Raw genomic sequence first — 25856 nt, forward strand, 5'->3', positions numbered from 1 at the left:
TCCACGAGGTTAGCATATCCAAGGGAGTATATATTATTGCTCAGCATTTTTCAAAGATGCCCCCAAACGGGTCATAACCATCTTATTTTCTCCGCTTTGTTTTCCTGATATTCTTTTCTAATTATCTGTGGGCTGCTAATGCCTCCTTACCACTTAATCTGTCCTCTGACATCTGCATTCGCCATCATTTTCCAACCAGTTAATTCAAGATCCGTTATAACCCGATCACCCAGGAAGGGGACTCCATTCTCCTTGATGCCTGAACTATATATGACATCACCGACCTTCCACTCCTCCTTTCATATTGTCTTCTCCTTCCTTATGTAAATGCACACCCTTCACATTTCCTCCTCCACCTCTTATATGATTTTGCCTTTCTCTAGAGAGGCACTCTAGAGAGGCACTTCTCTTTTTCACAATGTCTTCTTTCTTCTTCCACCTTTCAAATGAAGGCATTTACTGAGGCTCACATCTTGGTCCTTGGCTTTTTGCTCACTACCGTCTTTTCTCAATGGTGTTCCTTTCTAGAGCTTCAACTCCATTGGGTGGAATGTAGCAGCCCCATGCCTGGGGACTCCCTAACTGAGAGTCACAGCCCTGGCCTTTCTCCTAAGCTTCAGCGAACCTCTCCTCTGCCTACTGTTCCTTCCCTCCTGGATATACCACCATCACTTCCAATCAAACATGAATCCAGCATCTTCCTCCCATCCTCAGTTTGGCTTCTCTCTTTGACTTCCCTATTTCTGTTCACGGTATAGGCCGGAAAACACCATTGTTTGCAATTTTTACAAACTCTTGGGCTCCTTCCCTCAGTGTCGCCCAAGGATAGATATCTCTATGTACAATATTCATTAATTTGCTGTTCTTTTCAAATGCCAACAACGTGGAACCTTGAAACCCTTCTGACTCTCTTCAGTTAGATGCAATTTTTCCCTTCCTAGTACTCTGTACCCTTAATACAACACATTTTAAATTTTGCCTTGCATTATAGTATCATTATTGACTTTAATTGTGATGAATCAATATTAACACCTAATTTGTCAGGTGGAACAATATTACTTCCATCTATCTCCTTACCGCTCAATTATTTTTAAAATAGGTAGTTTGGTTTTTCCTTAGAAGGTATCCCTTAGTTAGTAAAGAAATATAAACATTTTTTACTACTACATTTAAATAGTGTATCTAATTATCTACCATCAACACCCTACTTCCCCACAACCCCCAATCTCAGAAAACGACACAAAGAGCACTTGGGGGGTAAGCTTATATTACTACTTACATTTATAATGTGGCACATACAAAAAGAGTTTGGGGTTAATTCTTAAATTTAACTAATGTGTTAAAAAAAATAAAACATAGTACCTTAGGATTTCCTCTCACACTGCAGTTCAGAGTGGCATTGTAGCCAGCTATAGCATAGGTGTTAACCAAGGGCTGAGTAAACATGGGCGCCTCTGTGAAATCAAAGTCTTCATACACTGGATTTTTGTAGACTTTACCTTAAAAGCAAGCATTAGAAATATCCAAATTTGCCTGAGAGTCTATTATTCTTGGCCTACTTTACTCATGAATAAAACATCCTTGAGCTTAGAAAAACATGTGAAAACATGAGTGAACACCATACGGCATTCATTCTGAAGGCTAGCAAGTCACCCATGGGACAGAGAGCCAGAATGGTCATCTGAAACTGAGACAAATATTAAAAAGAATTCAATGTCTGAGTATTTTGATCCATATGGCATTTTAATGTGAAAGTAATGAGGAAGAGCTTTAAGGACAGTGGTTCATGAAGAAATGAAATGATAGGAATGGAATCAGCTTCACTCATTTCGTGGGTCTCATGTGTAGCTATAGTGAAGGTGTACAAGAATAAAAGTAACCCAAGCTCTAGAAGTCAATGTCTACTTTTTCCCATCCCTGTGATTTTGGCCATTTATATACTTCCTCCCCAGAAGCTGGAATGAATTCAAGATTATATATTAAAAATGCAATAATAATATAATTTTCCTCTAAAAATTTTACTTGTAAAATTAACATTTTACTCAAACATTTTTACCATAATTTTAAAAATGTGTGTTTATCATTTTCTTATTTCCTTTCACCACATCTCTTCTTCTTCAGTCCTCTCTAGTCACTGAAAATCAAGGTTTCCAGATGTTCAGTTGTGACATAGTGTTTTATAATAAGAAATAGGCATTTGATTTTCATCCCCATTTCGGGGACAGAGCTCTTGAAACCTTTGAAATTTCCTAAGCAGTGAGAGTGTCTCTGAGATGACTTTTGGACTATACGCAAAGATGGTGGCCGGTTGCCAGGGGAACCAACCTTGTGATTAATGGTTGGAACTTTCGGTCCCACCCCCAGACCTCCATGGAGGGGAGAGGGGCTGGAGATCTAATAGATCATGGTTATGTAATAAAAACCCCAAAGCATGAGTTCGTAGAGCTTCCCATTGGTGAACACATGGAGGTTTTAGGTCAGTGGTGGAGCTCTGAGAGCATGGACACTCGGTGCCCGCTCTTCATACCCTACCCAATGCATATCTTCCACCAGGCTGTTCTTGAGTCATAATCCTTTATAATAAACCAGTGATCTAGTAAATACAACATTTCTCTGAGTTCTGTGAGCTGCTCTAGCAAATTAACAGAACCTAAGGAGGGGGTCATTGGAACCTATGATTTATATAGCCCATTGGTTAGAAGCACAAGTGACAACCTGGACTTGCAATTGGCATCTGAAGCGGAAGTCTGGGGGGCATTCTTGTGGGACCGAGCTCCTAATCTGTGGGATTTGATGTTATCTCCAGGTAGATAGTGTCAGAATTGAGTTGAATTGTAAAACACCCAGCTTGTGTCTGAGAATTGCTTGGTGGTATGGGGGAAACTCTCCCAAACCCCTCACACTGGAATTGGGTCCAAAACCCTCTTTTACTAGTCCACTACTAACTCACCATCCTTGGCAATCACAGCACTTTCTTTAGTCATTGTTGCTTCCTCACTGAGGCCACACATGTTTTCAGCAAAGATCCGGAAGTAATATTCATTTCCTATGACCAGTTCAGTAATGGTGGCATTGGTTCGGTGATAATGCTCAATGACAGTGAACCATTCCTGAAAAAAAGATTTTTTTTGGAGGAAAATCATCTTAAAATACACAACTGTTGATTAGAATAAATAACAGATGTTTCGTTAGCTAAAAGAAAAATAGCACCAATTTTTACACTGAGAGTAATCATAATGTACATTTAATTTGTTTAACACTTTATAATTGATCTATACTTGACTATATAATTTAATCTGCATCTATGCATTACAATCATGTACCCTAGATGTCAACAATTACCTTTATATTTTCTTTATAATTGTACAGAGTCTATCATCTATCTGTCTACCTATCTTTTGTAAACAAAATGTCATTATAGAATTTTAGTGCCAACATATCTATTCTGAGGAAAAGATGATGCTAAATCACTAGATAAAAATTAATGTCGTTCAACAAATTTGCTTAATTTTATTAACAGATTCTTTTCCTTTCATTACTCTACTTTGGTCACACTTTGTCACCTTAAGCTGGCTAAGGTTTTCTTCACAGAACTTGGTACCTTAAATTATATAGTTACTGTTTTACTTGCTTATTCTCTACCTCTGCCCATCACTGGAACGAACACATCATGATGGTAAATACAGACTTTTCTTCTCACCTCTTGTATCCCCAGTGCCTATCATAGGACCTGGCACATAGTAGATACTATGCAAAAATAAATGTTTATTGAATATTAGACTGAATGAATGAATGAGAAGCTAAAACTATTATTTTTTTTTCAATTTTTCCTCATCATACCAAGAAAAATAGTGATTTCAAAGTTTATCTTGCAACCACTAGAATCCACTAATTGAAAAACTACATTTGCTGACAAAAAGTTTGTAAAGGATTTTCCTTGTAACTTTTAAGGACCATCATTGTATATGTATTTTGTATATTTTTAAGACAGTAGACAAATATACTTATACCCTCCTTTATTCCCAAAGCACTTATACAAACTTTTATTTCAACATTTATTATATTCTTTTATCATTTGGTTTCATGTCTTTCTTCTTGCTTAGACTGAGTGCTCTAAGAATAGGAGCTGTGTTTTCCTTCTTTTCTTTTTCTTTCTTTTTCTTTTCTTTTTTTTTTTAAAAATCCAGCAGCTAGCACAGTGCTCAACACATAATAAGTGAACGAATGCATAAATAAGTATATTGGCACACACAATGAGAACGATGTTCATGGAAGGTATGAATGACTCTAGGAATTTAAGTGAAGAACAGCAACTATAGACATAATGAGACAATGGCATAGTGATCTCCTGGGAAGCGCACTGGGCAGAGTGAGCATCTTCTGGTCCATAGGTCTGCCTCTGCTGAAATGCAACAGAAACACAGGGATGCAGGGGTCAGGGATCGTCCCCTATCACCAGGCAGACCTCAGTCACATGAAGCAGCAGGAAAGTCCTGGTCCGTCTGGACTTTACTAGGTATCTATGAATACAAATTTGGGCAAATATGATAGAGGTAGAAGAATGGAGTGTCACCTGAAGGAAAAATGGTACCTCTGGACTCACTTCTGGTGTCTGGACCAAAGTCCGAAGAAGAGCCTTCATTGCTAAAGAAATCCGAGATAAGCAGAACTTCCCTTGCAAAGAAATCTATTGATCTAGTTCTCAAGTTGTCCAGGTTTAGCTGAAAGATGTTGCTATAACTTGCATGACAAATTTTGTTTTGCCATGTAACACCCACCGGGGAGAAAAAAAAAAAGACAAGCTAGAAATAGTTTATGGAAAGGTGAGGCTTAAAATCCATTCTATTACTTAAACTGCCCTTCTCAACTTTCTTTCCTTGATCTATTAACCTTATGTAATTTCGTAATCTAAGTTCTTACTGTGATCTACTAGTATAAGTGTCGAAAGTCTTCTTATCAATATCATTCAGTATTATGTTTTACTCTTCCTATAAGAGTGAAAAGTGGCTCTATGCCATTTTGTGTCCAAACATTCATTTATTCATTCATTCACTTACACACAGGTCAGTAGTGGGTGTATTAGATGGATTCTGATTCAGGAGGACCGACACTTTAACATTTAGAATCTGGTGATCTTGAGCAAGTCATTTATATTTTATGAGCCTTTGTTTCCTCATCTATAAAATATGAGTAATAATAGTTCATATTCCAATTGGGTTGCTTCTTGAACACCCTAAGCTCCTTCCCTCAGGAACTTTGCACATGCTGTTCCCTTTAGAATCATTCTTTTCTAACTGGTATCTTTTTGTCCATACTATCCAACATTTATTTTACAAAGGGAAAGAGATGCACGGGTGTAAATCTGAGTCAGAATCCAGAATGAGTTAGTATTTGTTGAATGAATGAATTTATTGAATTCTATTGAGCATTGTGCCAGCTGCTTTATATCATTTTAGCCTCATGATAACCAAACAAAGTAAGTGTTCATGTCCCTACTTTATAGATGAAGAAGATGGAGATCAAAGAGGTTAAAGGATTGTCCACGTACAAGTGGTCTTAAGTGTCAATGTTGGGATTCAAGTCCAAATCTCTGTGGCTCCAAAGACCTTACCCTTTTTGCTGGGCTGTGTCACTTCTCCGCACTCCGCATGGGTTCCTCATAAGAGAGGACCTCACGCCTCCCCCTTCTACTGAAATGTGATTTTGCTGCTGCTGAACCAGAGAAAGCCAGACATTACCATGCTCTTCTTGTCAGCCTTCTGGATCGTGTACCCTGTAATGGCTGCATTTCCATCATCCTTTGGTGGTGTCCATGTGAGAGCAACATTCTCTCCCCAGACGTCCTCAATCTTCACAATTTGGGGTGGCCCTGGACGGTCTATGGGATGAAATCATGGTGTGATTTTCCTTCCCAACTAATACCCTTTTATAAGAGGATATGTTAAAATGTCCTTCTCTTCCCTGCATTTCTACCCACATTTCTTAACTTCAGAGAAGTAAAATGCACTCCAGCTAAGCTTATCTGGAAACTCTTGACTTTTGCCTTCATGGAAAGAAAAAACTTTTGAAAACAAAATTTTAATGAAACTTCAAACCCTATTAACCATCCCTCCAGGGGCTGGCTACTGGCATTGACTCACAAGGCTTACCCTGCCTAATTGGAAATGTAAACTAATGCTGAACTTGAAATTTAGAGCCCACACGGCTGAGCAATTCTGGCTTTTGGCGAGAGGCCCTGATCCCACAGCCTGTGAGTGAGTTCCCTGTTGCACCCTAAAGGCACCTATAATGGGTGTGAGGAAAATTTATTTTTAATCACTCTGCCAACTCCCCCTCCAAGATTTATTTGTATTTATCAAGTGTTTCCATTTTATGTAAGTAAAGTGCATTCATGAGAAAATGGTCTTTTCACTTTACTTTCTGTATGACATGAATTTGTGTGACCTCTGATCTTCCAGTAAATTGCAGTTATGTTCATGAAGGCCAAAGAGTCAAGAAAACTAAGTCTTGATTGGCAGGACCTGCCTCCCCCACCCAACCCCCAAGTGGTGCACAGAGGTGCAAGGAAGGACAATAATCGCATTATATATTTACATAGTATTTCTTAATTTTCAGAGAAAGTTCACTATCCTTCTACTATCCTTCTCAGTGCAAATATCTCTCTTTCTGCCCTGCAATACTTTTTAGGTATTAAAATGCAATTCTAAGCAAACTCTAGCATGCTTTCTGGTAATGTTTTTCTCTCTTTTAAATGCCATTTAACAAGCTGTCTTTATGGGTCTGTGGGGGAAACTACAGTAATAACTTTCCCTTTCTTTCCACTACCACCAACAACGAGTTTCTTCAACTACAGTTTTCTAGCTCCTGTTTTCACCAACCCGTCCTACAGACAGCCATCTGGTCCCAGTCCAAGCTGCACCCAAGTCTACTTTGTCTTCAAAGATCACACTGATTTGTTAAACACTTGCTCCCTGACAGTAAATGACATTGCTAGATTTTCGCTGTCATGGCAGACACATATATTTGGATTAATAAAATAATTAGAATAATGACTGTTACTATTAAATAGTCTGAGTCTGCAAGGGATGTGCCAGGCACATATAACTACCTGGCAAAATAACTACATGGCCAAGTAGAAAAATAAAAGGTCCTTCCCTGTGCTTTAGAGGGAAGTGCTTTTCCAGATCCTTCCATGGGGTTTCCGTTAGAATGGAGCCAGGCCAGATCCAAGGGCACAGACTAATACTCCACCCTCTGCTCAACTTAACAAAAATGAAAAATGGTTTAATCAGTGGGAAAGAAGTACTTAGTTTAAAGCCCATGAACTTCCACCCAAGAAAAGCCTTGCCACAGGAAGTTGCTCCTGTGGTGAGAAAATCTCTAGTTTCAGAAAATATGCTGAAATATAATAATAAAACTGACCGGAAACAAGGCTTCCCCTGCTCTGCTCTTAAATTTATTCTCGACATCGCAAAACTAATAGAACATTCAAGTGACAGGGGCCCATCTGTAAGGGATCTTCCCTCTGTTTCCTCACTGGACAGAAGTAAGAACTAACCTTATTATTTGGACAGGTAAGTATATAACACGCCCTGCAATATCAATCAATTTAGTGTTTAACTGTTTAAGTTTGTTCAGGTATATCTTCCTTACATTGAAAAAAAAAAAACATTCTTCATTAAAATTTTATTCTTAGCAAATTTTAGGTGTAGTAAGAAGCATGTTAATCTATGTCTAGAATCTATAAGTTTTTTATGCAACAAAAAATTTGAATTCAATACAGGAAATAGTTTTATCAACAAGGAGTTGAGAAATGGAGTTGGAGAGAATTGGATTGTAGGGCAGTGCAGATGGTTTTCACTAAAAAGTATAAACATTAATTTTCTGTAATATATATGCCCTAAATCTCCCATGATTAGTCCTTTACTCGGTGAAACATTATTTTGAAATGGTAACAAATCTTACTAATTTATCTTTGATGAAAAAAAGAATTTTATGTAGAGCCAGACTAACACAAATTCTTACTCTAGACTTAATGAGAAGGACAATTAACCCAAATGTACTGTTTGGACAGAATATTCTAGTTCCTGCTTCCAAACCTACCGACAATCTGGATATCGATAGATGCGCTTTCCGTGAATTTTTCCACTTTGACTTGCAGATCATATTTCCCGGAGTGGCTCCTCTCTGCTTTTCTGATAAATATGATTGTATCAGTCTCAGAGTTGCGAATGTTTATTTGGTTCTTATCAATTTCTGCACCATCTTTCTTCCAAATTAATTCTGGTCTTGGTTTTCCCTAAAAAGAAAGACAGAAAAAGTAGAGGAGAAGGGAAATCAGATTGTATTAAGATTTTTTTTTTTCCAGCATTACAAATAATAACAGTGGCTTCCCCCACCCTAGGCAAGGTTGGAAAACAGTCCGGTGGTGGGTGAGTATAGCAGTAACAGTAATACTCGCTATTGCCTTGATTATGTTCTGTGTACAAGGCACTACGCTAGGTATGTGAAGTTTATTATTTTCCTTAATCTTCCTATTAAGATAGTATCATTATCATTGTTTTTTGGATAAGGAGTTAAATGATTTGCCCAAGGCCTTGCAACTAAGTGAGCGCTGGAACCAGGTATTTACATCCAGGTCTCTCTAGCTCCAAAGCCTGCACAATACAGCATATTGGTTAAGACCATGGGCTCTGGGGCCCTGGAATCTGTATTTGGATCCTGACTCCACCACTGAATAGCTATGTGACCTTGGGAAAGTTACTTAAACTCTCTGTGCATCAGTTTTATTAATATCATCTAAGTGTTAATGATTATTCCATCTAAGTGTTAATGATTATTCCAGCCGTGCTGTTGATTTCAGACTTGTCTGTGATTCTCTCTCTGCTCTAACTGCCGAAACTATATTTGGGAAATTATAACCTCATTCAAGGACATGAGTTTCAGTTTATATTACAAAGGAACTTCCTAGGATTCCTGAGCACCCAGGCCACTCTGCAGACAGAAACCACGCATTAATTAGATCAGGTGAGATTCTGCCTTTCTATAGGTTCCTAATGTGATTTGTTGATAAGTTACGATAAGGAACGTAAGAGATACACATCAAACTCCTGCCCACAGAGCTTGAAGAATGGTTGGGTGTGTTCAGACCTGCATGTGGGAAGTAGAGAACAATATTGTTAAGGATATGGAAAAACAGTTCCAGATCTAATTTTCTTAAATGTACAATAAGCTATTAGCTACTTGGGGGAAAAAATGAGTTCTCTGATAACATATGGAGAGAAAAAAGACACTGGATTAAGTGTCAGGAGATATAGACTCTGCTCTTGGCACTACCATTTACTTGCGACCCGAGGCAAGTCATCTAACTTCTCTGAATGTCAGCTTATTCCCTTCTCAAGAGGGGATAAGGAAATCTGCCTTTCCTGCCTCACCAGGTGTTTCTTAGAATCAAATGAGAAAATGTTTATGAGAACTCTAGAGGTTACACAAATATGCAAACGTGGCACAGTCTTGTCACCTGCTTCCAGACAGCTGAGCAACCCCTGGGTTGCCATACCCATAAGGTCCCTGTTCTCATGCTCTTCCCTCTCCCAGACCACTAGGGATGAACCCTAGTGGTAGAAATGATTCAGCAGCCCCGGTCCAGGGCTGGAGGTAAGTCCTGAGTGCTAGCCTTGTCCCACCTCCTGGTTTTATTTGAGGCAGTGGGAGAAGAGAAGAGGGAGGAACTTGCCTGGTCATCTTCTTCCTCCTCTGCTGTGTTTACACTCTCATCCTCCTTGGCTTTCATTCTGATTTCACGCACTGTGTATGCAGAAGATAACTGCCTCTTCTAAGGTGTGGGCCTGAGAGCATTGAGGATGGCCTGAACTGACTGTCCAGTTAGCTTGGTTTTCATGGGGACCCTGGGTTTGAATGAACTCCGTGTGTGTGTGTGTGTGTGTGTGCATGTGCACACGTGTGTGTGTGTGTGTTCGAATGTGTGCAGGGACCTAAATTCTAATTCTAAGGCTATGCTGTGTGATATAATAGCTACATGTGACTATTTAAACTCAAATTAATTATAATTATGGAAAATTTTTAAATGGCACTAATTCCTGGATGCACATTTCAAGTGTTTCATAGCCAGTGGCTGGCGGCTACGATACTGCACAGCACACATATGGAACATTTTCTTCATCGCAGAAAGTTCTCTTAAACAGTGCTGTCTAGAGGCAAAAAAGGAGTCAGGCGAGTAAGGGTGCGGTGGTGCAGCCTGTGTGTGTGTGTGTGTGTGTGTGTGTGTGTGTGTGTGCACGCGCACACACGTGTGTGTGTCTGAAACTGATTATTGCAGGAAAAGCCTGGTTAATCTTGTAAACAGCAGATTCTTTTGCTGGAGTAATGATTTAGCAATGTTCACGTATTTCAATTCGTGGCATAGAGATATCAGATCTCAGTTATCCTCCCTTATTGGAATTTAGTTTGGTTTGGGGTAATTGTGGGAAGCAAGCCCATGTTGTTTTCCTGACTGTTATACTAAGAACGTCACTCCAAATGAAGGTCAGTTTTATAGATGTTTAGGACCAGAAAGCATCTTCAAGCATTTCTTGTTTCGGTATCTCCCCAATGCTTCTTCCCTGCCCCACCACAGTCCCTGAGCTTCAGGCAAGACTAGATCTCATTTGTCTCATGGAGAAGGAAAATCTACAAGAGTTTTATGGATTTCTCTACTTTTACAGCAAGAAATTATCGCCCCCCCAAATCTCTTCCATTGTTTACCTATCTCCCTCTGAGGAAATCCTGACCCTGCTTCTTAAACACCCCAGCACTAGAAAGAAAAAATGAGTGACCCCTGAATTATTACCTGAAAAGGTATAACCAGGTTGACGGCTTCTCCAACTCTACGGATGTAGGTTTGCTTCAGGTGCCTTGGGATGCGAATCTTTGGAGCCTCTGGGTAGAGAGCAAAATAGCACAATATTGTGATCAGTATATTACACTGGAAGTAGCCTTACGTGCACATACTGGCGTGACGCTCACTGGGTATCATGGTGCTGGTGTCTCTGCAGTAAAATCTTAGCTGTGCCACTAACGGATTATATAATTTTGGTTCCAAATGTTTTCTTCAAAGAGATGTTTTAACAGTTTAACACAACGAAATTTATCCTTGACCTCTCTGATTTTACTGCAACTTCCTGTTTTTATTGTTGTTATTAGCCTAAAGCAACTGCATAGACAAACACCAAATTTTCTCTTGGGACCTAGTTTTCAGTTCCCAACAGTGAGAATATTCTCCAATGAACACTCTATAAAAATTTATAGACACCACATTAGCTAGTAGGACCGCCTTTTTTTCTTTTTTTTTTTTTACCAGAAAAACAAAAGAAAACAAACAAAAAAGTTTTAGCACCTAAAATCTGCTATTTGGGTAATTCTGTTGGAATTTGATAGTAACTTTCTCCCTATGTGACTGCAGTGAAATACATGATAGGCAACCCTAGCCTACTGTATATTAATGTTCATTAATTAAACACCATGAAGATGCTAGAATATGTTGCTGAAAACCCATTAGGAGCAGGAAGTCAAAGGCTCACAGGGATGAAGCAGGTCTCATCACTTGAGTGCTCAGTACGTGACAGAAACTGGGCTAAATGCTTTTCATGAAAAGGCCAATTTAAACCTCACATCCCCCTTAGGGGCTAGGTATCGCTTTTACTTTATGATAAAGAACTGAAGTTTAGGAGTTTAAGTAAATCGCTCTTGGCAACACTGGCAGGATTAGAGCCTAGAGTCAGCCTTGAGTGTCTATGCTCTGCTTACAAGCATGGACTGCAGTCAGAGAGCTGGGTTTGAGTCCTAGATCGGACACATAGTAGATCCTTTTTCAGACTCCTGTTCTGTAAAATCAGGATGATAACAGCATCTAATTTGTAAGATTATTGTGAGGGTTAAATAAGGTTATCCACATAAAGCATTTAGCATAATGGCTAAGAATAGTAAGTGCTCAGTAAACTTTAGAGATGATAATGATGATGATGACAATGACCAAACGTTGGGGTTAGAAGGGAACCTAGATATCCTCTAAGTACCTAACTTTATGTACAAGGAAAAGGCTCAGCAAGGTTCTGCGGCAAACATAAAAAACAAGCAACATGGATTAATTTAATTCTCACGCCTCTTGACGTGGTAAGTACTATTTTTATCTATGTTTGTGGATGAAAAAATTAAGGCTCATAAAAATCAAGTCTCTTGCCTGAGACCACATAGTTAATAAATGAGGTTTCATCTTATGTAGACTGTCACCAGAATCTGCTAAGAAGATGTGCATGTTCCTTCCTTCCTTCCTTCCTTCCTTCCTTCCTTCCCTTCCTTCCTTTTCCTTCCTTCTTCCTTCCCTTCCTTCTTTCCATCCATTCCATTCATCCCCTAACTCACTCACAAAAAGTTTTAGTCACGCTGTAAGTCTGTGGGAGAACATGGTACAGATCCATATATCCAGACCCCTAGTCCAGTGTTCTTCCCCCTAGAGCAGCAATTCTCAAACTTTTTGGCCTCAGCACCCAATCACACTTCTAAATATTATCAAGGACTACCCTCCCCCCAAAACTTTTGTTTATGTGAAATGTATCTATCAATATTTATCATATTAGATATTAAAACTGAGAAATTTTGAAATATTTAGTTATTCACTTAAAAGAAAACCATAAATAACATTTTAATGGAAACAACCATGTCTTATATTAACAAAAATTTAGTGGTATGAGTGGCATTATTTTATATTTTGGCAAATCTCTTTAATGTGTGACTTAACAGAGACAGTGGGACTCTCATTTGTTTCTGCCTTCAATCCATTACAATATGTTATATTGGTTGAAGAGTATGAAGAAAATCTGGCTTCACACAGATAGGAGGAATACATATTTTAATAAACTTTTCAGACAATTGTAGATTTTCTTCTTTGCTCCTAAACTAAAACATGATAAATTGTAGTTTCTTAAAGATTAGCTATAATGTGGAATCTGAAACCTTTTCAATGAACTTTTCATACTATTACATTAAAATCCATTGATCTATCTTGTATTTTGAATGTACCTTTTACCCATGCATGATTTTTTAACATTGCATTGGTCATTTAGAAAATACCCCTTCACTGAATTATGGCAGATCTTCCAAATAGTGACATATTACATTATTCAATATGAAAAATTACATAATATCACCACATATTTTATCAGAAAACTTTTTAAGTATTGGAAAACTGTCAAGTCCATGGTGGTAAATACAATTTTTCCAAAATTCTAATTTTTGCTCAAAAGCTCATTTTTTTTTTCATTGACAAGCTGACAATAAATACTGTAAAATGTTTTTCTTGAAGTGACAGGCTCACTCCATTCAACTTCAAGAAAATGTCTGGCAGACACTGTTTGGAATGCAGTCATTCTTTCAAGTAAAAACGGAATTTCATGAAAAAAAATCACTAGTTCAGCCTCTAACTCAGTTGACGAGGGCTTTTCCTAGAGACAATCATTGTACAGAAAGGCTTTATACATACTTTTCATTTCATTGTCACAGCATATAGAAAAAACATGTACTCAAGGAACAAGCTTTAGTAACATTAATCATTTTTAATCCACATCAAGGACACTCCAAGGCAATACTAGCCCTTTTATTTTAACCGCGAGTGCATGGCAGTGAGGTGGGACTGATGTGATCTGGGCTAAGGCACCAGCAGTTTTACTCACCACTGCTTTCGCACCATCAGAGCAGATGTCAAACTTGTATTTATACTATAATAAAAATGATTTTGAACTTGCAGACCCACTTGAGCCAGGTTGCTACTGTAGGAATTGTTTGCACTGCTGCATCCACACTCTCTCGTCAGTGTCAGTGGGAAGGACCCTGTGAGGCTAATGAACTGATCTTCATACCAAATTATAAACCTCCGGGCTGACCTCCACACAGTCTGAAAAGAGCTCTTTTGTTCGTTTCTAACTCCCAGGAGGCATTAATAAAACATCAAAGGAGCGATGCTGAACTAGGAAGTTCTGAGGAATGGTGTCAAAAAACAAAAACAGATAACGTGAAATGGAGAAGAACTTTTGAAAGGCTTGCCACTTACCTATGACTTCCTTCACAAGAATGGGCTGAGAATAGTACTTGGGCTCGCTGGCACCGGCTGCATTCACAGCCTTCACACGCACAAAGATCTTTGCATCCGTTGGCAGACCCGTGATAGTGAACTTGGTCTTGTCGATCAGATCTGTGTTTGCAACTATCCAGTCCTCAGCTAAAATCCATTTTTGAAAAAAGAAGGAGAAAATGGTGTTTAGTTAAAGAAATCATCCTAACCGGTACAGTCGACTCCGAATTAGTATTTTACTCATAATTAAATCATTTGCCCTGGATTCAGACTACTAAATGGGTGGGCATTTTTTAATATTTAAATGAAAAAATGGCATAGCCTGGCTAACTTAAATAACAAGAATGATGATCAGATTCTGCTATTTTTGAAAAACCTCTTATTCATATACTGGGGCCTCCTGAATAATAGTAACTGTCCCCAAGATTTTTGCGCTGTTTTATTCCAGTTCAGTTTTATAAGGATGGATGTGATCATGATATATAGCTAACCATATATATTAAGGTTCAGAAAAACAAGAAAATGTTGTTTTTATGAACGAGAGACACCTACCTTTATAGTCATATAATCTCTTTGTTATTGGCTGGTTTATTTTTAGGAGACACTAACGTGAGCATTGGGAATCTGACCACGCCCTCATTCATGAAGAAAAGCAGCGTGTATTCACAGAAAGTGGAAACACAGTTCAGGAGCCAAGACTGCATAAGGAGTTGGCACCACTGTTTCACCTCAATCAAAAATTCTGATATTTTTTTAAAGCTTTTCATACCTTTGTCTACAACATCAAGAGACTTTAAACCCAGCATCCAAGGCCAATAAACATTTAAGCTTCTAAAGTTTATATGCATTATGCCCACAGGAAAAAGAAGGCTTGGATCCCAAAGTATTAACTCGTGGCCCACCCTCCCCCACCATCTCTAAGACCTTTTTCTGTGTGTGTGGATGGTGAATGTACTTCATGCTCAGTCATGGAACATTCCCAGAAACTTTATAGAGTAAGAAAGTTTGAGAGCTTTCATAGAATACTTTACCTGACAGATCATATGCAGCCTCCCCATTTTCATCAGACTGTTTTGCTGATGTACCTTTGAGAATCCGTCATTAAAATTAATTAAAGACACCCACTTTCACACCAGAAGAATATCGTATCAGTAGTTAGCATTCTCTGTTAGTAAAGTATGCAAAGTATGCAAAGATATTTGTCTTCAGAGCAGTGATGGAAGAGACCAAACACGTTAGGGGTAGGGGGGAGATTCCTCAGGAGAGACACAGCCTGCTCTGTTCAGACTGGTTTTTGTAACGAGGCACCTGCTGCAGAGAAGAGGAGGAGAAAGGAGGCTGGAGCACCTCCAGCTGTGGCAAGATGCAGAGAAGAACAAAGCAAGACCCTGAAGAGAAAGGAGGAGCAGGTCCTAGACTCCACAGGAAAGCAGTACACAGTGGAACAGTCTATTCTTGCTCCTGTCCCTGCCGCCCAAGCCAGGGAGGGTCCCCAGAGTCCCCAGAGAATGGAGTGTTCCCACAGTGGGGCTCATGCATCAGTCTGGGAGTGAGGGCACTCTTAATGAGGCCAACCCTGTCTTACCAGGGCTCTAGTTCTCAAAGGAAATGGAAACTAACCCAGCAGCTGAGGAGGTAGCCCCCTGGTTGTCATGACAACAACCTCTTGGTCAAGGAAACAAATCGAGCCTGCCTGGGTCCCTGCATTCCACAGGAGTGGAGGGAATGTTGTTGGCTCACAGAGCGGTCATAGGCATTATCCCACTGGTTTAGGATGATGAATTTCTAGGTATTGGGACAGTGGGGACTGCCCTGGCCTCCTAGGAACTTTCTCTCTTTTATTCCAACCCTTCTAGGAATATTAAGGAAAGGGGGCAGAAAGCCAGACTATCCTGGTGGCTGGGAGGGCACGTGGATGATAAAAATACTTAGGACTTTGAAAAAGAGGGACCAATGAAAAAGAGGGACCTTTAAGCCAATGGTCTCTTTGAAAGCTATAGTGTTGATATTTTCATAGTCAAGAGATATTGATGAGAGCGTGAAAATGGGAGACTGAGGAAATGTGTACGAAAGAGTAAGAACAAAATTTCAAGAGCAAAAAGGACGAGACAAGATCAGAGGGGAACAGAAATAGCCGATCCCTTCACCTTTGAACCACTTTAACTGAGGGAAACAAAGAGAAGAAGGAACGAGAGTGAAGGAAGAAAACAAAGAAGAGTAAAGTGCTGCAGGCATTAAAGAAAAAAAAACCAAAAACGTGAGAAAGGCAGAGTCAAAACCAACACACGATCTTATAGAAGAAAGAATTCTCTTACAGAATAAAACCTGACATATCGAAAAGCATTAAACACTACAAAAAATTAGTCTTGAGGACAACAGCCATTAAAAGAGAATGAAGAATAGGGCAGCCACATAAAGGAAGTAGGAAAAGACTGCAAGAAGAAAGATACACGTTCCATAGAAAGCTAATTCCAAAACGTTATGTGGCAAAAATATATACATAATAATGACTGTGTACATATACATATGTATATATGTATATACATATGTATCTACACAGACCACACACAAAATCATGTAAAATACACTTCGTTGTATTTTATCTAAGGTGGGTAACATCAAAATGACAGCCATCTATCATTTTGCTGTATCTTCTTACTTTTTAAACCTATCAGAAAGAAAAGAGTAAAGAATTTGCTCTGTTTCATACATACACAAAAGGTTTGTGGTCAGCAGCCACAACACACACAAGATTGGGAAATTCTGCTGGCTGGGCAATATAAATAACAGAGTGAAGTGCTCATGATTTTTTGAAATGAGGGGAGGGTAGTGGAATGGGAATAAATCATTTTCTGAAGCGCTCAAGAATTTACCTGTTGCATTAGTGACATTGCCCCCCTCCCATGCTGGGATAACTCTGGGAACTTTCTTACAATGTCCCCACTGGTTTTGGTTAGAAGCTCTCTAAGCCCTGGAAAATAAACATAGTGCTCTGTGAGCGCAGCACATGTACATGGAACCGAGTGTCACCAGGATGCTTCATGCCTCCTCCTCTTCTTCCCTCCCCACCAGCGGTGGTCATTTCCATGGGCTCCCCGATCCAGGGGCTGGGGATTTCTTTCTGAGCAGTTTTCTCTTCATAAGACGTTTCTTCTCCATAGAGGTTTTCCTCCTGGTGGGGTGCGTTTGTGTTCACACTTCTGAATATCCCAAATGTGTTTTGTGGTCTCTCTTTCCATCATGTAAAATTCATGTTAAAGCTTGGGATTCAAAGAATTTTCTTAGAGGCTACATCCTGGCCCATCATTTGTGCTTCCCTGGAGGATGATTTGTCTATCATCATCTAGAATGAAGCCTGAGTCCAGAGTTTGGGCAGTTTTGATTCATACATTTTTAAACCATGACAAGTAAGAAATCAAAAAACAAAAACAAGAGGCTTTCAGTGAATTTCAAATCCTTTTTAGTTTTAGGTACACTGTGGCTCATATTTTCTTGTGTCATTTTCCCTTTTTCTATTATTTTTATCAGCATTTTTTTCCTGTTTTTCTTCTGCCCCTGAATTTAAGCGGTTAAATTTTTGTATACCCAAGCCGCATGTTGAACCTATTTCTTGCACCATGTGGGATTTAATACTCTTCCTTTAAATACTGAAAGTTGTCCTTGATTCTTCTTTTTCTTTTCTTTTCTTTCCTTTTTTTTTCCCCTTTAAGAAGGCAGGGGATGATCACAAGATAGCCAAATATATAGTCTCTCTTTATTACCCAGAAATAGGCAGCTCTTTAGATAGCTGACCCCTGCTCAATGTAGGGTTTAGAATTTCCAACTCGCTTCATCTGAACTAGACTTTTATTTTGCTTTGGTACAATTTAATTCCACCTATTCAGTTAGTGGAAGTCCCTCAAGTTTTGTCAGCATCCCTTCCTCCTATGTCTTAGATAAATGGTGCTGTCCAACCAGGCAGCCTAGCTAGGACATTTTTGAGATCTCAGTTCGTTAGCCTCTAGGACCAAAGAAGGGCTAAATGATTATCCATCTTAGAAGGATGACCTTTAGCTTGTTGTCATTTTCAGTGAGAAGGAGATGAGTTCCCAAGCAAGAGAAATGAAAGAGAGAGGGAGTATATCTCACCTACTGATGATGGTATTCACTTTAACTATGAGTTGTACTTACTTCCTTCAAAGCAATATTCTAGCACATAGCCATCTAAACCTGCTGCACCAATCTGGTCTGGGGGCCGCCACTTCATCGTGACAGTGGTGTCAGTTACAGAGTCGACAGCCAGAAGAGTAGGAGGGCTGGTTACAGCTTCAAAGATAAAAGAGATAGAAAAAGAAGTCAGTATTAACTGTAGAGTTATGGCACAAGGAATGGTGATAAAATGAGCTAGGATACAAATAAAAAATATACATAGAAGACCCATGTCTTAATAAAATTCAATGAAGACTCCTCGAGCATATGCTGTGTAGAAGGCAAAGATCTGCTAGACATGGAAAATTTTAGAAATGTTGCTACACTTTTCCTCTAATTTGGGAAGTCGGTATGGGAGGCTAGGAGGCCCAAGGAAGTTGGGAAAAGTCGAAATTTGGCATCTAATGATCTACAGTAAATTTCTCATAACTAATTTTAAAGTGCAAACTCTTGCATTAAATTTTCTTTCTATTGGAAAAAAAGAACTTTCACTACCATAAAATAGTGAAGACCTCTCATCTTCTGTTTCTTTGTCTTTGCTGAATTGAATTTTTTGGTTCAATAGAGAACATTTAAGGTAAGATTGTAAAGCAAAGACTAGTTTTCAATTGTGCTTTGCTGAACAGATCTCAGTTTGTTTAAGTTACAGTGTTTACAGCACGGTGCTGGGTTATATCTTCAGTACAAATGGAGAGTGGTCATGTGTCCAAGGATTCAGAAGGGAGGGGAAACCGGAGCCAACCACAGCTGTCATTGGAATTCTGGTAATGAATTCCAGGACCTGCATTAGGAAGGTCTTCAATTATACCAATGTCATTTTTTGGTTTCTTAGACAGAAAATTGCTCCTAACCATCTCCAGCTCACGCACCGCTCTAAGAAGCTGCCATGTCTGCTCCAGTCAGAGGTTGGAAGGAAGCAATCAAAATCTGGGGCAATGATTTCCATGACAAAGATACATCTCTCTTGACTCACCCAAAGGAACAAAAGGCTTGGAGGGCATACTGGGCTTGGAGATGCCTACGGCATTGACGGCAAAGATGCGGACCTCATAGGCCACACCTTCAATCATTTTTTTAGGCTCAAAAGTTGTTTCTTTGCAGAGATCAAAATTCAGCCTCATCCACCTGGAGCTTTGTTTCTTTTTCCTCTCAATAAAGTATCCTGCAGGTGATAAAAAATAGAAACAGGTTTTTAACTTGGTCTCCAAAATTAAACTTTGTCAGATATTAGAAGTTCTTAACTTTTCCCATATTCTCAGCACTCTAAGTGAAAGTTATGTATGTATGTATTTTTAACCAACTTTATTTCATCAGTTGTTTGAGAGAGATTATAAGGAATACAAATAGTAACATCATAGGAGATAGATAAAAATAACAAGACTAGAAAAAAATTAAAATTGTACTAAAAAGAAAAGAGAAAAGTATATCACAGATATGTTGGTCATATCAACTTACATAGTAGATATAGTTGAGCAAAAGATTTGGCTCTGAATCTCAGCAAAGTATGTATAAACGGGTGAATATCCAGTTTTGTGAGTTTCATTATTAGTAAGTAGAAAAAGGTTTTGTTTGACAGGGGGAACAAATTCTCCTAAATATTTAACTCTAAAAGAAATTCCTCCATAGACGTAAGTCTACAAAACTAGACATTTACTGACTAGAACAGCTTAAAGTTAGACTCATGGTATTTCAAACTTAATATTCAGAATGCAAATGTCAACCAAAAAGAGAGAACAGACGATCAGATAATATTCATCAGAGATATTAAAACCTTGTGTATTTACAGGACATCCTAAAATATAGTATTTCACTTTGAATGGATATTTTAAAACACAGTATAATAGGTTTTATTTTAAATGCCCTATTTTTAATGTACTCTGTACTAGTGTGCATAAAGAAAATGGCAGTTCCACAGACTGACCACCATGCAGTTACCTAAGATCGGGGACCCGCCATCATAGACAGGAGGATCCCACTTCATGATGCACCAGTCATCTCCCACATCTGTCACATTTGGTGCCACCGGAGGATCAGGGATATCTGTAGCCAGCAAAAAAATAGAATAAAATACAGAGAGTGTGTATAAAGAAAAATGTTAATTGGAAAATATGTTTTTTGATGATAATCATGGAAGCAGTGTTTCTGAGTACTTTTGCCTGTTTACTGAAATACACTTAATGATTAATTTGGGCAAAAAATTATGCTTCATATGAGATAAGAGGAGGTATATCAAATAAAAAGAAAAATAAAAATCCTTCATTTCAGTATTCAGTCACAACATTAGAGAACAAATCTCACATGGAACCTAAGACTCGTGTTCTTTACCTTGAAAATACTAAGAAATTATTGCCTAAATATCGAATGTGATTTTGTTTTTTGTTTTTATTTTTGCTTTTTCACTGCAAAGTAAACTTCCAGTAGAACTGAATCAAGGACCGATTACTGAAATTTTACATCGGTTGGAAGACTGAAGATATGGACTGGTAGAAATCCAAGTCAAATACGGCAAGTTACCACATTTTGTAAATAGAGTTCAGTGCTTGTTAAATTGACCTTAATTTTGGTCAATTTGAAATATGTTTAAGAGAAAACTGAAGTGAGAAGAAGAGATCATGAGACCTTGGATCACCAATAATCTGCTAGATTCATTTCACTTGGTTTCACGTTTAGGAAAAATGCACTTAGATGGTCAGCTGAGGACCAAGACAGATCTCACTCATCTACAGTGATTGTGATATGGGAAATTATTTAGCAATTGTGTTTCAGAAGGCACTGAAAAGGAATATAACTGTGGAGAGCTAATGACCAGCAACCCAAATGGCTCATTTCTACAATGCAGCCTCCGTGCAACAACAACAACAACAACAAAAAAAAACAGAAGAAAGGAAAGGAAGGGAAGGGAAGGGAAGGGAAGGGAAGCGAAGGGAAAGGAGAGAAAGGAAGAAGGGAAAAAAAAGAAAAGAAGTGGTGAGGTAGGAAAAAAGAGTGATTTATAAAATATAGCTATGCTATATTTCTCTTTGTTGGCTACTTGGCAAAGTCGAGAGAATCAAGAGCTGACAAAGTCTACTCTGTATCTAGACATGTCAATTTGGTTCTGGAAGCTTGTTGATCCAGAGAACTTACCCACAACTTTAATCTTGATGCTTGCATGTGCTTCTCCAGCTTCATTTTTCAGATTTATGTTGTAAACACCAGAATCATCTCTTTCAGCTACATCAATGATCAGAGTGCTGCTGTCAGGATAAGATTCTGCTCTTAAACGGCCACTGCCCTCTGTAATAGCCTAAGGAGGAAAGCAATGAAATGTGGCATGACCTATGCAACAACAAGGACTGTTTCTGAGTGCCTTTGTAGTTTCATGCTGGAAAGAGCATGAATGCCTAAAATGCATGCTCTTAGTTTAACCCTCCATCAACTCTAAGGACAAAAGTATTATCCCATTTTACATTTGAGAAAACTGTAGCCTATGGCCACACAGCTAAGAAGTGGTAGAACTGGGATTTGACTCCAAAGCCCACTAACCATTAACTCGCTAAAGAGAAAGTTGGAGGATGAAAAATATGGGTGCAGAGTGTCATTCTAGGAGAAGAGTCTCCTTCTATATGAAATCGGAAAAACTTAAAAATTCATTTCAGAAACTAAATAGTAATTTTTTCATTTCTTTAGATGTCTAGAAAACTTAAAAATATTGAAAAGGTTTGAAGAAGGCTGCAATGCTAATTTTCCATACAAGTTGTTGAGTATTGATTCCCCTCGCTTTTGATAGAACATGAAAGAGTGGACATCTAAATCCCAGAGTAAAACAGTGAGGTTGAAACTTTTATTATATTTTTTAAAATTTCTCCCTCTCCTTGTTCTCTTATTTCTCCTCCTCCTCCTTTTTTCCTCCTCCTTCTCTTTCACTTCTTTCCTTCCTTTTTTCTTAAACTAGAAATTTAAAGCATTACTTTTTTTTTTTTATTCCCAGTTCATATCTTCTATACGACAATGAACAGCCAATATACAAAGAGGTGAAACAGAGACGGTCCAGGTAATTTTAGGTAATCTGGGTAATTTGCCACTAACTATCGTTAACTCTCTACTCTTTCGTCTCTGGATTAGGATTCATAAATCTTCGATAACCTAAGATTGTAATAAGAGTAAGAATACTTGAAATAGTTGTCATAATTCTTGTTTTATAATAGAACAAATTTTCATCATATTAGCCAAATTCTAATTTTAAGATTATAAAAGATGTTCTGCTTTTTTTAAGGTGAAAAGAAAAATATTTATTTAAGGTGGTGTTCCATTATCTTCTTCAGTTTTCTATATTTTATTTTTTTTGTTGTTGTGTTACAATTTACATAGAGTAAAATTCATACTTTTTAGATATACGGTTCTATGAATTTTGACAAATTTCTATAATCGTGTAACCACCACCACAATCAAGACGCAGACTATTTCCATCACCTCCAACAGTGTCCTCATGCTCCTGGGCAGTCACCCACTCTCCCCACACTCTAATTCCTGGGAACCACTAGTCTGTTAACTGTCTCTATAGTTTCCCCTTTTTTGGAATGCCACTTAAATGGAATCAAACAGTGTGTAGCCTTTTGAATCTGCCTTTTACTTAGCATGATGCTCTTTAGATTCATCCATGTTGCTGCATATATTACTAGTACATTCCTTTTTATAGTTGAGTAGTAGTCCATTGTACAGTGCATGTGCAGTTGGTTTGCATATGTATAAACTGTATGTTTGTACAACTGGACTTTTGGGTTATTTCTATGTTTTAAAAAGTATAAATAAAGTTGCTATAAACATTCATGTACAGATTTTCATGTGGATATACATCTTCATTTCTGTTAGGTAAATACATAGGAATAGCATTATAGAGTTGTACGGTAAGGACATGTTTAACTTTATAAAAAACTACTAAACTATCTGCTGAAGTGGATATACCATTTTGAATTCTCACTAGCAATGTAAAAGAGTTTAACTGTTCCATATCCTTGCTAGCATTTGGTATTGTCAGTTTTTTTAAATGGCTTTTAAAAATACTTTTTTTGTGTGCAGCTTCTTTCACTTAGCGTAATTATTTTGAGATTTGTCCACATCATTGCATATATCGGTACTTCATTCTTTTTTTATTGCCGAGTAGTGTTTTATTGTGTGAATATCCTACAATTTGTTTATTCATTCACTTGTTGATGGACATTTGCATTGTTTTCAGCTTTTGACTATTACAAATAAGGCTACTGTGACTATTTGTTCTGGTAGATTTTTTGTAGAGTACATTGAATTTTCTACATCTATGATAGTCATCTGCAAATACATACATTTCTACTTCTTTTTTTCCAATATAGATGTCTTTAATTTCTTTTTCTTGGCTGATCGCCTTGGCTAGAACCTCCAGTATAAAGATGAAGAGTCGTGGTGAGAATGGACATCTCTCTTTCATTCCTGATCTTAGGAGAAAAGTGTTCAATATTTCAACATTAAGTAATATGACAGTTGTAAGATTTTCATGGATGTCTTTTATCACATTGAGGAAGTTCTTTTCACTTCCTAGTTTGCTGAGACATATTAGGAATGGATATTGAATTCTGTCAAACTTTAAAAATATTTTTTGTGTCTATTGAGATGATCATACTTTTCCCACCTAATTTATTAATATGGTAAATTATATTAATCGATTTTCAGATGTTAAAACATTTGCATTCCTGAGATAAACTCTACTTTGTCATAATATATTATCCCTTTTATATATTATTGGATTCATGTTGCTAAATTTTGTTTAGAAATTTCATCGATGTTCATGAGTGATATTGGTTTATAGTTTTCTCTTCTTATAATGTCTTTTTCTGATCTTGCTATGAGAGTAATACTGGCCTTTAAGAGTGATTTGAGAAATATTCCTATTCTCTAGTCTCCAGTTTTCTGGAAGTGTTTGTGTAGAATTGGTATTATTTCTTTCTTAAATATTTGGTAGAACTCTCTAGACCTGGGATTTTCTTTGTGAAAAGTTTTTAACTACAAATTTCATTTCTTTAGTAGATAGAAGGCTATTCAGTACTGATTCAGTGGCATTTTGCAAATTCTGATATGTAGTATCATCATAAATATTTTACGATTTTCCTGTGATTATTTCTTTAATCCATGAGTTGTTTAGAAAAATGTCACTTAATTTCCAAATATTTGGAATTTTCCAGATATCGCTCTGTTATTGCTTTCTAGTTAATTCCATTGTGGTTAGAAAACATACCTTGTATGACATGAATTCTTAACAATTTATCGAGACTTTTATAGTCTATCTTGGTTAATTTCCCATGTGCATATTAAAATAATGCCCATTCTGGTTTGTTCAATGAAGTGTTTTATAAATGTCAATCAGATCAAGATGGTGACAGTATTCTTCAAATCTTCTATATCCTTAGTGATTGTCTGTCTTCTTGGTCAATGAACTATTGAGAAAAGAGTATTGAAACCTCTAATTTGTATATTTCTCTTTGCAATTCTATATCTTGCTATTTGTTTTCCACTTGTCCCATCTCTTCTTCATGTTTCTTTTCCTGCCTTCTTTTGGATTAATTAATTTTTTTAGTGCATTTTCTGTCCTTTGTTGTATTATTAGCTATAAATCTTTTTTTTTTTAATTTTAGTGGTTCTTTTAAGGTTTATAATATATATCCTTAACTTTTCATAGTTTTCCTTCGCATTATAGAGTAATACTTCATATATAGAAAAGAAACTTACAATAGTATACTTCTACTTTACCCCTCCTAATCCTTTCTTCCATTTCTCCTCTCTTGACCTTAAGATTTTATTGTCATAAATTTTACTTACACTTATAGTATAAGCAACACGGTGCATGGTTATTATTTTCAAGTCAATTATCTTTTAAAGAGATTTAGATAATAAGAAAAACTCTAATATGTTCATCCATGTAGTTATCATTTTTTATACTCTTCAATCCTTTGTGAAAATGTTTTCATCTGGTATTAGGACTTTTTAGCATTTCTTGTAGTGTAGGACTGCTGATGATGATTTCATTCAGGGTTTTATATATCTAAAAATTTTATTTTGCTTTCATTTCTAAAAAGTATTTCTGAGTATAGAATTCTAGGTTGATACTTTTTTAATTTAAAGATGTTGCCCCACTGTATTTTCACTTTACCTTGTTTCCACAGAAATCCAATGTCATCTTTATCTTTGCTACTGTATATTAAATGTGACTTTTTCTCTGTCTATTTTAAAATATTTTTCTTAATCACAGGTTTAGAACAATTTGATTATGATGGGTCTTGGTGTCATTTTCTTAATGCTCTTTATGCTTGGTTTTTATGGAGCTTCTTATATCTGAATTTTATAGTTTTTATCAAATTTGGAAAAATTTTGGCCATTATTTCTTTAAATACTTTTCTATCTCTCTCTTCAGGGACTCCAATTAGACTATATTTGACTGCTTGAAGTTGTCCCATAGCTCAATAATATTTTTTTTCCCCTCTAGAAAATAGAAAGGGAGGAAACACTCTCCAGCTCCTTGATGATGATGTTGATG

At 37.4% G+C, this 25856-nt stretch overlaps 1 protein-coding gene across 1 annotated transcript in view; it reads right to left on the minus strand.

The window, feature by feature from the left end:
- The window catches only part of MYBPC1 (myosin binding protein C1), an 81386-nt gene that overhangs the window by 5196 nt on the left and 50334 nt on the right, over positions 1-25856 (minus strand). The window contains exons 19-29 of the mRNA XM_039878300.1: positions 20249-20353; positions 19287-19475; positions 18296-18430; positions 16785-16793; positions 15157-15210; positions 14105-14272; positions 10850-10938; positions 8104-8299; positions 5739-5878; positions 2951-3110; positions 1363-1499 (exon numbers count right to left, since the gene is read on the minus strand). Coding sequence (XP_039734234.1) covers positions 1363-1499; positions 2951-3110; positions 5739-5878; positions 8104-8299; positions 10850-10938; positions 14105-14272; positions 15157-15210; positions 16785-16793; positions 18296-18430; positions 19287-19475; positions 20249-20353 — 1382 coding nt within the window. The remainder of the gene's footprint in view (positions 1-1362; positions 1500-2950; positions 3111-5738; positions 5879-8103; positions 8300-10849; positions 10939-14104; positions 14273-15156; positions 15211-16784; positions 16794-18295; positions 18431-19286; positions 19476-20248; positions 20354-25856) is intronic.

Source organism: Pteropus medius, unplaced genomic scaffold, assembly GCF_902729225.1.
Source record: "Pteropus medius unplaced genomic scaffold, Ma_sr-lr_union100, whole genome shotgun sequence".
Taxonomy (NCBI): domain Eukaryota; kingdom Metazoa; phylum Chordata; class Mammalia; order Chiroptera; family Pteropodidae; genus Pteropus; species Pteropus medius.